This window comes from Poecilia formosa, unplaced genomic scaffold (assembly GCF_000485575.1).
Source record: "Poecilia formosa unplaced genomic scaffold, Poecilia_formosa-5.1.2 Scaffold40, whole genome shotgun sequence".
NCBI lineage: Eukaryota > Metazoa > Chordata > Actinopteri > Cyprinodontiformes > Poeciliidae > Poecilia > Poecilia formosa.
In genome coordinates, this window is record NW_006799979.1 from 2,571,172 (window position 1) to 2,585,186 (window position 14,015).

At 40.2% G+C, this 14,015-nt stretch overlaps 1 protein-coding gene across 1 annotated transcript in view; it reads right to left on the minus strand.

Annotated features, from left to right (window-relative positions):
- camkmt (calmodulin-lysine N-methyltransferase) overlaps positions 1-14,015 on the minus strand; it is a 107,840-nt gene that overhangs the window by 37,893 nt on the left and 55,932 nt on the right. The window contains exon 4 of the mRNA XM_007551183.2: positions 535-595. Coding sequence (XP_007551245.1) covers positions 535-595 — 61 coding nt within the window. The remainder of the gene's footprint in view (positions 1-534; positions 596-14,015) is intronic.

A 14,015-nucleotide genomic window follows, 5' to 3' on the forward strand; every position in this document is an offset into this window, starting at 1 on the left:
ACTAGCAATCATGAGCAGTGTGTGCACAAGCTTGATTGACAACACTAAGCCCCTCCTCTTGGCTCTGACTGGCGGTTTCTGACTAAGCGGTGGATTTTTGGAGATGGCAGTAGGACCACAGAGCGGATGCAGAGGAGCTTCATTTTTGACACTTTGTTAAAACTGTCACAGTTTTAACAAAATATTTAGGAAAAACAACTAAAAGTTATGAAATGCGGGTTTAATTGGTTTACTTTTCATAGTCTGCAGGTTCATTTATTATTTCGCATGTGAAAATATTTCCAAACAGCAAAATGTGTGTCACTTGTAACCAAGGGCAAAGTGTGTAGCAGCCTTCCCCACTGGCAACAGGTGGGGGTGGGGTAACACTTTGTAACTCCTAAAGCTTTAAAAACAGGCCAGAGAGAGAACTGTGGCCACTTTCTCCCGCATCTCAGACAATGACTTTGAACCGCTGAAACATGAAAACGTCAGCAGAAAAAAAAAAAGAGAGAGAGAAAAAACACAAAACAAAACAAAACAGTGAAAACTCACTTGAACGAGTGCCGCTTCTGCAGACAGTAATGTGCCATCACCTCCTCAGAAGGCCACACACCTGCATCAAAGACAGCGGGAAAAGGAAATCAGTCAATTAAAATGCCCGACAGATGTCATATCCCCGCGACACAAACGAAGCATCTCTGGTGTGAAGACACACACTTGGATCCCCGTGTGTCGCGACATCACAGCACATCGGCATTGATATAACACCCAGGAAAACACAATGGCCAACATAAAGGGAGGCATTGTGATTTTCCCAGTCTGTGTTCATTTGCTTCTGTTGTGGCTTCCACCTTGCCTGTGATCCAAGGCTTCTTTCTCTGTCTGCTCGTCTGTCTCTCCGTCCGTCCCTCCTAAATCCCTGCAACACACTCCCTCGTTGGCCATTGTGTATGCAAGTGTGTAGGAGTGAGCGCGTGTGTGTGTGTGTGTGAGACAGGGCGTCCAGTGTGTGATAATCACAGTGTGCAGGCCTGCCTGGCTTATCACCTACAGTCAGCCCTTCTCCTTCTGCCGTGCGTGTAACACACACTGAAACGAGCGCGCGCGCCCGCACACACTCAATCCAAACTATTTCTCCCTCGCTTTTTATTGCACACACATGCACAACCGGAGACAAATACGCACATCTTGGCAGCGAAAGAAGTAAACATTCATTTGAATAAAACTTCAGCTTCTGGCTTTGAACAAGAAGGTTCGCCTTGGCCCTGCCTGCCGCGTAAAAGTGTGTGCGCCCGCGATTCTCTCTCTCTCTGTGTGTATGTGTGCGTGGGTGCGTGGGCGTGTGTGTGTGTGTGTGTTTGCACAGTTAAGTTTTTGAAAAAGGAGAAAGACTGAGAGGATATAGAATAAGTTGGATAAAGCAAAAAGGCGAGCGAAGGAAACAGAGGAAAATGAGCGAGGTAAAGGGGGAGAGAACGAGGGAGAGGCTGGTGGAGGAGAAAGAAAAGGTGGTAGTCGATATAATAAGCGGCTTACAGACGGTCTCTCATCACCTCATGGGGCAGACATCCCTGCTCTCTCCTTCTCTCCTATTCACTCTTTCACTAACTCTCCCGGTGCCCTCGCTCCGGTCCGCCAAGATTAGCTCAAGCAAGCAGGATTTAATAATGCCTATTGATAAAATGTCCAAATATTCCTCTTCCCCATTAAAAAAAAAAAACTCTTTAAAGCGTGGTGTGACAGCATACACACACACTCACACACACACTCACACACAGTACTGAAGTGGTAAATAGTGTCAAGACATGAACCAAAGTGACATTTTAAATTTCATCTTCTCATTTGTCCTCAGAAAGGAGTTTTGTCACAAGACATGGAAAACTTCACATCGTGGCGTCAGTCTAGCAGTTCTGTGGTTCACCAAGAGCAAAGCTCATCTACATTTGGGTTATTTGCTGTAAATACACAGCAGATGTTTTGCTTTTATGCAGCATTTTTTTGTCCGCCGATGTAATGTAATGGTGTCCATTTACAACTCCAGGATTCCCTTCACTATCCGTGTCTCCAAACCCACAAACGCAGGTTCTGAGTATCATTTCGTAAGTTCTGCGGTGCTGCTAAAGATTACTTTACTTACTTCCTGTCACTTGAGCTTTTCAGATCATCAGAACAGTAAATACTAAACTCAGTTCTCATTTGTTTGCGATCCAAACTAACGAGGCCCTATAATGAATCAACTTTGATTAAAGCTAAATTTTTGGGATGGTTCTTACCGTCAAACCGAATCCTGTAGATTTGGAAAACAAACTCAAGTGGAACCTGTCTGACAACATGAAGTAGGCTAAGGGTGTTTCCATACCTGAGAGATTTGATTTTTTTTTTATTGGAGACCAAAGTTGCAAAACATTTTTTTGTTTTATTTTCAGCTGCTGTGGTTCAAACGTACCAAACCCTTTGAGCGACCAGTTAGCCCGCTCACCTGTGGTGGCGCCGCATCATGAACCGCTGAATGAAACAACATGGAAACCTCAGAAGAAGACTCTGAGCACAACTTCCTTCTCCACCAAATGTAACTAAAATTGGAGTGGCTTTCAACGTTAGCTATTGCAGGGTTTTTCTTTGTCTTTGGCAAAAGACCAAAAGCAATTTCTCCCGCTAGTGCTGAACACATGCATGCACACAACAATATTCTTTAGAGTGATGGGTCAAAACTGGAACTTTTTTTTTTAAGGTTTCTGTTTTTATTATATCTACCATTTCAGCAACAGAACATCATACCTACAGTCAAACATGGTGGAGGTTTGGTTTGCTGCTCTGCTCTACAACAGATGGGAGCAAGAAATTCACTTTCGACCTGAAAATCCTAAGAATGTCTGACCATCAGTCTTTAGATCAAACACACTTGGTTTATGTGGCAGAGGAATGATCCAAAACAGGGCAAGCCCACCTCTGAATTATTTAAAGACAAAACAAAAAAGAACAAAAAATACAACTTTAGAACTTGGCATTGGACTTTGACTAGGCCATTACCTGTTACATTTGCACTCAAGAACCCTTCAAAATCATTCTGCAAAGAAATAAGACCCTCCACAGAATCATTTTAATTTACCGAAAGCCTTTAATGTCAGATGTTGCTGAAAAGCTTGGCATTTCTCATGTTTAGGATAGGATTAGTTTCTCAAATAGGGCAAACTACATTTTTAAATAAATAAAACAAATGAAACTTGTAATATGTAGTTTTGTGTCTACTCGTGTTATCTGTGTCTGATGTTAAAATCTGCTGATCAATAACAGAACAGATCTATAAGCGGGCTAATTTTTTTTAATTTTTTTTCACTATTCCACCTGACCTCTCATCTACTTGCAAAGTTAAAGAATGCAGTAAACCCCTGGCATCCCTCCTGACCTCTATAATAATAGATTGTTAAAGAAAGCTGAGATTATTACAGCCAATCCCTGCCACCCACTATGGGCTGAGTTTCAACTTTTGCCATCAAGACAGAGATACAGGATTAAACTCCGTAAAACCGACAGACTGAGGAAATCTTTCTTTGCCGCTGCTGTCAGACTGATAAAGTGCAGCATGGCGAGGACTTCACTCAGCCTCCTTTTCTGAGCTGAAAGATTGTTGTTGACGAGGTTGTTGTTACTTTTTGTACCTGTTGAGTGGCCAGCAAACTGCCTTTCAGGGACAATACAGTTTAACGGATCTGAACTGAGTTACTAATAGCTTACAAAGGTGTTTTTAGGATCTGGAAATACTGGCGCTTGGAAACAGCTCATATGACAGCAGCAGTATTTTTTGTAGCAGCTGCAGTGAGGCATTAAGCAAAACAAAATGTACACACTGAAACCAAAAATGTGCTGCTTTTTTTTTTTATTTGACTCATCTACTATAGTTATATATAACAGAAGAAAGCTGGATAAGATCTGAACAAACAGAAAACAGTTCAGTACCCTTAAAGGATGTAGTTACCTTTAATGTGACTTTTATGGAAAATGCGTTTTTTTACATATTTGTGAAAACTGTCACTATGTGAGAGCAACAATATAAGACAAATAAGACTGAAAACAAACAAAAAACAAAATAAAAATAAATGAAGTTTCTCTGCCTCCTCCGGTCAGAAACAACCAATCAAAGCAAGGGGATGAAGTGAGCATCGCATAAACAAACATGATTGATATCATGTTTGTTTTAGTGCTAAGATGCTACTAGGGTCTTAGCGCTATCAATCATGTTTGTTTATGTGCTGCTCACTTCATCCCCCTTACATTTATTCCCTCACAATGGAGTCTGCCATGAATGCTAAGGCTAGTTAGCATGGTCACTGATGACACAGATAAACAGTTGTTACTGTTACAGTAAGTTGTTCCTCTGCCATTAGCACATTTCATACACACAGTTCATACATGAGGTTGATTGACAGCACTAAGACCCTCCTCCTGGCTCTCGTTGGTCGGTCGTTTCTGAGCGGGAGCGGTGCATTTCTGCACAACTTGACTTTTTCACAGATTATCTGTCATAACATAATGAGTTTACAGAAATATGTAAAAAAAAACATTTTTTTATAAAAGTTACACACAGCAGCTTTACAGATTATTTAAAAAGCATTAATATCTTGTTTTAATTTTCACTAAAATCAACCAATAAACATGCAATGTGTATTACTATTATACCACCGTTTGATGCCTCAATCACAAACCACCTCTTTTAGTCACTTTACATGAGAGAATAAAATGAAAAAAAAAATGCTATGAATGTAACTGTAAATGTATTTTATCAGTTTCGGTGATTCTATTGAAGCTTCAATTACATGTAATAATAGTTTAAAAAAAAACATAAATAAAAAACTGTGACGCTGCAAAATATCTGTTGCTCACAAATATCCTCCATATTGTTTGGTGCCCAAAACTCCTCAGTGTCATGCGACTTGAACTTTGACCCATTCTCTCCTGATTATGTGCTCGCATGTAGTATAATTGCATCTGAACAGACGATTCTGGCCTGGGAAATGACAGTTCAGCTCCTCCCCTGCATGTCAGCACACGACTCTTGACATGAAGGGTCTCCCCCCTAACATCTAGGCCAGACGAACAGTAGAGGGTGGTAATGCAACGTAAAACCGGGTCTAATCCACCGCTCAGCGGCAGAGGCAGAAGACAACATGAAGGTTTTTCTTAAGATTTTACTGCTGCTGAAGAAAACGAGACACAAACGTTACCGCTCTGTTATCTCTGCTCATGCTGATGAGAAACAGCGAGACCATCTTTGGTTCTCGTGTGACGACAAAAGAAAGCAAGCCACACTGGATAATCTGTTAAAGGCTTGTTTCTGCTCTCTGAATCCTGACCGTACTCCCAGGTCGCCTTCTCTTTACACAAGCATGTGTGTGTGTGAGACAGAGAGAAAGTGCGTAAACACATGCATGCGTGTGAGAGCAAGACAACTCAAAGTAATAGGGCTTTGTAAAGCATCTTTGTACCTGATGGTTAATCCACATCTCCAATAACATTAATAGTCCAGGGTGATAAAAATAGGTGTGTGCCATGAGTATCAGAGTGTGGCTGCATGTGGAACAGGTATGTGGTTCATGAGTTTGTGTGTGTGTGTGTGTGTGCGTGCGTGTGTGCGTGTGTGTCAGACAGCGAGAGCCTCCTAGGTCGAGAAGCACTGTAGGAAATGAAGGGATCAAGAACAGAGAGCAGATTACTCTTTCTGAGGATAATGAAATTATTTCTCACCTTCAATTACCTGATGAAGGAGAGGGAATAGTTTCGTGTTTCTGTGGATGTGTGTGAGTCTCTGGTCAATATCGTTATTAGTCTCAGGAGCCACCTCGTGTCAACCATGCAATCTCATGCAATGTTATAGAAATTAATGCGTTTTGTTGCGTAACATGCATCTCAGCCTCTGCAACAAAATCAAAAGCCCTTATAAAACTAGTAACAGTTTGTTAGTGTCATTATGCACAGTGAAAAAGACCATTCACCAAAGAATGAGCAATTTGCTCTGAAAGTTACGTCGATAGCTTAGATTGCAGTTTGCAAATGCGCTCAGAGACAACAACATGCATTTTTGGAGACAGTGTTCGGTCATAACGATCACTGCTCACGACGTTATGACCAACCCTGCACAGTTCAGAGGGACAGGGTTAGACTGTTACAATGTTTTGCTGCTTGAGGGACTGGTGCACTTCAGAAAATACATAACATCATGAGAAAAAAAAATCTAAATCTTAAGGCATCGGTCGGGAAGCTATAGCTTTGATTGGATCTCAACGAGCCTTATAGTGCCGTCAAGTAAATTACGAGGTATTCTCAGGGCAACAAAGTCAATGAGTTGGAGTGGTCAGCACAAAACCCTGACCTCAGACTCGTAGAAAATGTGTGAGCATTGCTGAAAAGCCGTTTGTGAGCAAACTCGACCCAGTAACATGAGTTCTAGCTGTGGTTTGTAAGGCTAAAATCCTCATTGTTTCACCTGTCAAACAAATTCCAGTGACAAATCTATATTTATTTACATTCTATGCTTAACTTCGGTGTATTTGAAAGTCGACATAGTTAAATTCCCACCTCGCCTTTGGGTTTTACAAGGAAGAGACCAACCAGATTTGTTGGCTCCAACAACATAACCCTACCTACTAAATCTACTGTTGAGTTGTACTGTTCTTAATGTTATCCCTGCAGATCCCAGTGACCTGGAGCTGGCCTCTTGTACCATCTTGACTTAATGCAACACTAATCTGGCTTCACTAACTGTCAGTAATCAGATGCACTGGATAGATTATCCATCACCCTTTAGTGGTTTTTTTTTCCTTCTCAATAACCACATTTGGCTTATGCGATATAAAAAAAAAAGTAGCATAGAAACCCAACTGTACTTCAGTTGAATCACCTTTTCTTGATCTTTCTGGGGAATCCCAAAGCCTTAAAAACAAACAAAAACAAACAAGTAACTAAAACCAGGGCAGGATTTGGCTAAAGGGCTATTTTAGGTGCTTGAACAGAGAATCCAGACAGGCACTACTACACTATCTCACTAGCTAAGCCAAGCTAAGCTAAAAGTGCTTGAGGTGAGGCTGTTACTCCGGTCTCTGTACCACAACTTAATTAAAAAGAGCCCGACGTCTATATTTAAAACAAAGCAAGACTGATTGCATAGTTTCAATTTTTAGCAAAGAAGTGCCGATGAAATCTAATGAGGCTCAGATATTAGCTTTTGCAAGCCAGTTGTTCTTTTATAATAAGAAAAGTTAGACAAACTGAAAAGCATTGCATCTGTTTCTGAAATGAATGGCCTTAATTAATTTCAGTCCTTTTTTTCTTTCATGGAGGTGCGTCCCATTCAAACAGTTGATTCAACACCAGAAACTTGGCTCAGGTCTTATTTGTTTCGGATAAACGGTTTGGATTTCTTCATCCTATCGACTATGCTTTATGGAGGAAAAACATGTTGAAGTCAAAATAAACAAAGCTATAAAGATGAGGGCATTGTAGAATATTGTCTGTGTATAAGGAAAGTTTTAAAAACTTTCAGTTCCCTATGTATGAACTTAACAAAAGTTCATGCATAAAGATATACACCCATCTGACAGCATCACTCTTTGGTCTGGAAGTTTATAAAGTGGTAAAAAAAAAAAGTAAATTATTTTTATGACAGTTCTGCCATTAATTTAGGCTGTGAAACAGTGAGAGAGAGAGCAAAACATAAAACAGAAAACAAGAAGGCTGAAGTACAGGTGAAGTTCCCCTCTTTGTCCCTTTGAGACTCTGATTTCTGTTGGTCAGAAAACAAATTGCATTTGAAAATATTAAGAGTCTGGAGACATCAGAGAAAATGTAACATTAACTTTGTAATAACTTATTTTAGGTGATTAGTAAAACTCTGTTTTACACTGACTTCTCCAACTGCTCCTAAGTGACCCCTGAGCAGGAAGGGTAGAGAAAAAACACAGTTTTACATTTTCCTGTCCTATAGTTTTGGTCAAAGCAGAAATCAGCGACAACATTCTAATTGTTGCATCTCTGCAGAGGTGAAACAAAGGAAAAACATTTCAAAAAGCAAAGGAGTAGCTGGAATGAGGGGAACGTCAGAAAGCAACAGAGGAAGAGGACGAGGAAGAGGACGAGATGGCAAAAAAAAATAAGACAAATATCAAAGAGGGGAAATGGGCAAGACATGTCAACATGGGGTTAAGTGGGCCGTGGCGTTGCTGTGAGCACACACCAACACACCTTTGTGACGCGGCCAACACACATCTCCACGTTACACACAGCCTCGCTGCTCTCCCTCCCCTCGGGCCCAGCGTGTTTTCAGGCTCTGTGGCTCTCTTGTGGTGATCCGTCTTCACATTAAGTGAGGCCTCAGATAATTCCTAAGCCTCCTCCATGGCCGATCCAATAAGGGATAAGGCTCTCTGCTGGCCATGATCAACTGACAATCTGTTCGCTCACACGGCTACTTTAGTGGAGGCCAGGATTACCCCGGCCAGCCCAGACACAGTTCAGACGACCACCTCGGCGCCCGCAAGTGTGTTTTCAGCACGGGTGGAATGAATAAAAGTTCATGTGAAAATCAATAAAAGAATGATAATCTACAGAATAAATCCTTCATCATGCTTTGCTAAAGAAAGACATTTTTAAGTTACCAGGCTATATTTCTTTCTTAAATAAGGGAGCAGACGTAAAATTGTTGCAATAATTTTACCGGAGGCTTCTATATTTTGTTACAGTGGTAAAATAAAACACTGATGAAATGAAACATGCAGACTTTAGCTACTCTTGGTAACACGCTTCCCGTGCAAAAGCGTCATAATTTTCCTTAAATAGGAATAGCTACATCTCACAAAGTTGTGACTGGATTGATTTTCTGATTGCATTAATTTAGTTGAAATAAAAGTTCCTTCAAAGGCCTCTTGGCGAAATGCGAAAAATACAGAAAATGACTATGTTAAGCTCATCCACTTCAGTCACAACAGACAGAAAATAAAAGATCTGATTTCAGCAGCTTATTCATCCCCTCTCATGACTTTATATTGAGTAGTGATGCAAGTCATGAAATTTATACAACCGAAATCCAATAGGCATTATGTATCTCGAGAATATAATGAAAAGAGCACAGAACACTGGGTGTATAAATACGATTCAGGTCCGAAGATGAAACTCAAGATGGCATATAGATTCTTTACACAAAGACTGAGACACTTTAAGCTTTTACTGCTGGTAAGAGAAGCAGAAAGCTACAATTAAAGCAACTTGGGCTTCGATAAAACTGCAGCAGGGAGTTCTCAAAAAAACAAAACAAACAAAAAAAAAACCTAAGGATTTAGCTTCAAAATTTGAACAAGCACACCTTACAATTGCCTTAATTTAACTCAAATTTTGTGATATTAACACATCAAAAGCATAAAAATCCCATCTCAGCTTTCTCCATCCATTTTAATCTTGGTTTATTCAACTTTCTAACAGAAAGAAATATAAATGTTAACTCTAATTATTCTGGCAATTAACAAAGACAACAAATTGTGGTAACAACTAAATGTTACATGACTTTTTATGCAGTTTATGTACACACCTGCTACATGATTTTGACTTTTTAAGTTGATTTAAGTAAAGAAAAAAAAAAACAGAATTTTGTACAAGATTGTTATTTATTAAGATGTACTTGTATTTTGGACAGGCAAACCGTACCTGTGGCTAGATGTTTATCTGTTGTTGAGGATGTTTTTCTGTTTTTAAAGAGAAAACTGAAGTATTTAGATATGCATCAGACAATCAGTGCAAAAACCCAAAACCTCCAAATGAGTTTTGTTTAGTTTAGTTTTTATTTTTTTGAGAATACCATGTAGTCTATAAAGTGGACTCAAACTGCAGTCAAGTGTTGTGATGCAAAAAAAAAAAGCTGAAAGTCAACAGGGTGAAGAGTAAAAATAATAACCAATGTTTTTTTTCTCTTTCTTTTTTAACATTTCAAAATCAGAATGCCTAAATTATTTTTTTTAGGTTTAAAAGACCCTTAGCTCCCGGCAAATCAGATTAGGTGAAGGCTCACAAAAGCCTGAATTACCAACAGCAACATGTTAATATTAATAGCAATTACAGAACGATGACTCTGCCTTGCTGAAATGGTAAATACACAGGCTGTGAATAAGCAGTTCAGATAGCCTTTTCGCCTTTCACCAGAAGAGCCCGGCAGCGTGTGATAAGCATCGACATTCTAGCCAACAGCGCCCGCCTTGGAGACATTCCTGATCCTTTTTTCCATTGGAATAGGCTCATTTTAACGCACACTCACCTCCACGCACCCACACACGCCCACAGCCAGGCCCCCGCGCACACGCTCCCAGGACTGTGCGGGGCTTTGATAAGCGTGGCCCCTTCTCTCTCCCTCTCTCTCTCTCTGAGTAAACATCGTTTTGGATTAGGCAGAGTATAATGAGAGCAGGGGGCTATCTGCCCACCACGCCTGCATCGTGGCCCCCCACACCTCTCTGAGGGGGCTCGGACCAATCTTTACTCTGCTATTTATCCCCCTCCTCTGATAGCTTACTTATCTGCTACAAATGCCAGGGCTGACTGCCTGTCTAACTGCCCCTGTAACTGTCTGCTTGTTTCTCCGTCGGCCTGTCTCTCCGTCTGACTGCTTCTGTCATAAAGCTCGAAAAGCAACGAGATAAAATACATGTCTGCTTCACATGTTATCAGTTTTCTACCTGCCTGTCGGCACGTCTCTCTCTCTCTCCGTCTCTCTTCCCGAATCTAATCGCGCTGTTGTTACTTTCGACGTGAGCTTAAAGAGCAGAACCCAGGGTATTTTAAACAAGAGCAACCAATTGACACGCCAACACAAAGTCTGAGTGTGTTTACAGTCCTTTAAACACAGAAATGTGTCTATATTGAGGCTGCACATTGTGCGGCGTAAAACATGTTTCCGATAGTGTCGGGAACTGAGGTCATTGGAGTGTCACTGCGCCCTGACGTGTTTCGGAGTCTCTGCTCTGAACATTAGCAAAGATTCAGCCCAGCTTGTCGAAGTGCTGACATCAGGTAGCGGCTTAGCAGCAGCCAAATCAGGACCATTAGACTGCTACTCAGCTTCCATTTATAATAATAATAATAACATGCTGCTTTGAGGATTATCCTTTTGTGTCATTACAGTTCCTTTGTTTTATTGTTTTATCTGCTTAATAAAACCGAGAGGAACTATTTTCTGTTTTGTTGCAAATGAAGTGTTTGCTTTACAAGAAGCAAACACTAAACCGATTTCATTTGAAAGGAGTTTGAGTCTTTCTTGTTCTTTTATCCAACCATCTTTATTGTTCTAGTCATAGTTATTATAAAATGTTAAGAGATTACTGGTCTGCAAACCTTCTAGTTTTATTTCCAGTTTCACATTTCAGACTTTCTCAACATATGTCTTTTACATGTACACCCTCAAAATCAGATTTGATCAAACTTTTTTTTTTTTTACGTTTATTTCTCTCTTACTTTCTTTCCTTCTTTCTTTCTTAATTTACTGAAATCAAGCTATTCCAAAGGTTTTAAATGAAACGAGTTTCAACATCCTTGCAGATTTCTTTTGTGCCATTATGTCCTTTATGACCACATTTCTTTCTGACTATATGAAGTAATTCTTTAAAAAAAAAATTTCAGCAACTCCTGTCTTGTAAATTGGCTTTGCTCGATTGGTTGAATAATGAAAAAGAGTTCAAATTTCACTCAAAAGTTGAATTTTTTTAAAGTTAAAAATTGTAACATTTAGGCCCCTAGAAACTGACGTGGTGCAATCAAAACCCCAAACTATGAAATGGATGCCTGGCATTTGAACTGCAGTCTTAGCTGCAGTACAGAATAAGAGTTTACACTTCTGATATTTTGTATTTCGTAAGACATTTCACAAACAGAGTCATACGACCCGTTTAGTGAACTTGTTTCTACAATATTAGTACAAATTCGGACAACAACATTGTTGCTAGCTTGCGTTGCTAACAAATCCAGGCGGTGTTCAACCTTGAAAGTGGAACAGGGCTGAGTTCAGGTTTTTTGCTATGTCATAGTAAATACCAACAACGCAGAGTGCTTTTTGTTCAGGTTCAATTGTGTGAGTGACGCTCCGCCTGCACCCCAGCTGCAGCCGAAGCAGACGGACCGAGCTCGGCCGCCGCATCACTCACCAGCCGGCTTCCTTCAACACCCATCCCCGTCACGCTCTGCACTTCTCGGGGACAACAAATAAGAGTAGGAGAGTGCACACTTGATGAAATTACATCTGGTGCGCAACCGTTCTCGGCGCAGAGCGAGTTGTCTGAGCAAAGCAAAATAAAAGGTGGAAGTTAGGGGTTCCTGAGGCACGGACACAGAGGAGAAGTGGCAGAAAAACACATATACAGAGAGGAGGGAGACTCAAACGAGAGAAAGAAGAACAAGGTGTGGGAAGAGATGGGAAGAGACAAAAAAGCAAAGATTGTACACTTAAACACGTGAGAAGACGAGCCGGCCAACGAGCTTTCAAGAGTTCCTCTCACAGATTGGCCCATTAGGTTGGACGCTTGTTAGATTACAGGGTGTCGCCTTAAAGAAACGGCGTACTTTACTTTAATTATGCAAATAATTATGAAAGGAGAAAAAGTAAAAGGAATATATACATTTCTAACTTGCTGGTCAAGCTGAAGATTGACCAGTTTATCTGTGCATCTTTATTTGAGCAGGAATACCTGTGACTATTCACTTCATAACATTTTTTTTCCAATGTTTTCATTAAGCTCCAGAGCTCAGAAAGCAGAGCTTGGCCTCTTTGATGCACCAATTTGTTTAACCAGAACAGGATTTAGAAATTATTTCTCAAACCCGTACAATAAAACCACGATGTGGGTAATTTTTCGTAAAAAAAAAAAAACAAAACAAAAAAAAAAAACAGATGAATATACTTTGATTATTCGTAAGCTCACAAAGTGGGGCTGGAAGTTGAGTATACGCAGCGAAGATACAACACTCAAAGAGGGAACCATGCGAGAAAAGGAGAATTTTGTTGATTCAGAAATCTGCCCGGAGACTGCACTGATGCTTTAAACATGAGAATCAGATTTTTCTATCTCAGTGAGGAGGAGCAGAAAGATAAAAAAAAGAGGACAGAAAGAAATAAGGAGAGATTAGAGGGAGCAAAGTGAAGAGTGAAGAGTAAAATTTGAGAGAGGCAGATTTGTTTTGGCTGTAAAAGACGGTGAGGGTCAGACTGTCAGGTGTGGATTTATTTGAACTGTTTGCAATGTGCTGAGATTTTACTGAAGTCTGGCCAAAGAAAAATACCTAAAATGTATTTTGTACAAATAATTATGCCGTTTCAAATCGCTTTTAACAATAACAGAATTTATAATCAGTCTGGTTTTAATTCAGCAGGTACCAGATGTTTTTAACCTCTGTACGCGTGTGGGTTGTTAGACTGCATTGAGAGCTTACGTATAATTTGCTCTGGCAGGATGTCTCGCAGTTCACTTACAATAACCGGAGTTTGCTTTGATCCGCTAAGAGCAAACAGCAATATTTCCACACAGGGTCTGTATTTTTGTTCTGCATCTCATTGGTTCGGGAAAACGGAAGAGTAAGGATCCACACTGCTTTGTGCATTCGCTCATTTGTCTTTGCATTTGCAATGCACAGATGTAACACAGGTCATAAAAAAAATAAAAGGCACCGGGGAGTTTTATTTGTTCAGTTCCCTTACTGAACAAGCGATCGCTGCAGAGTTCACCGTTTTGTTGGACTCTTTGTCTCACAGTTAACTTTCAGTAAATATTAGACGAACCATTGCCTGCAGAAATACAATGCCGGTCAGACGTTTACCTTCGCTGCTGATGAACACCACATTCATTCTGGGATTTTTATGACATATTCAGGCTGTTGGTGGCAATAACTTTACAATGGGAAACTTGTGTTTTTATTTTTAAGGCACTAAAGTTGTTTGTGGAACAATTTAAGAAAATCATTAAGAGTTAAAGATAAATTCGGCGTTCATGTCGATGATATGGCGCATTATG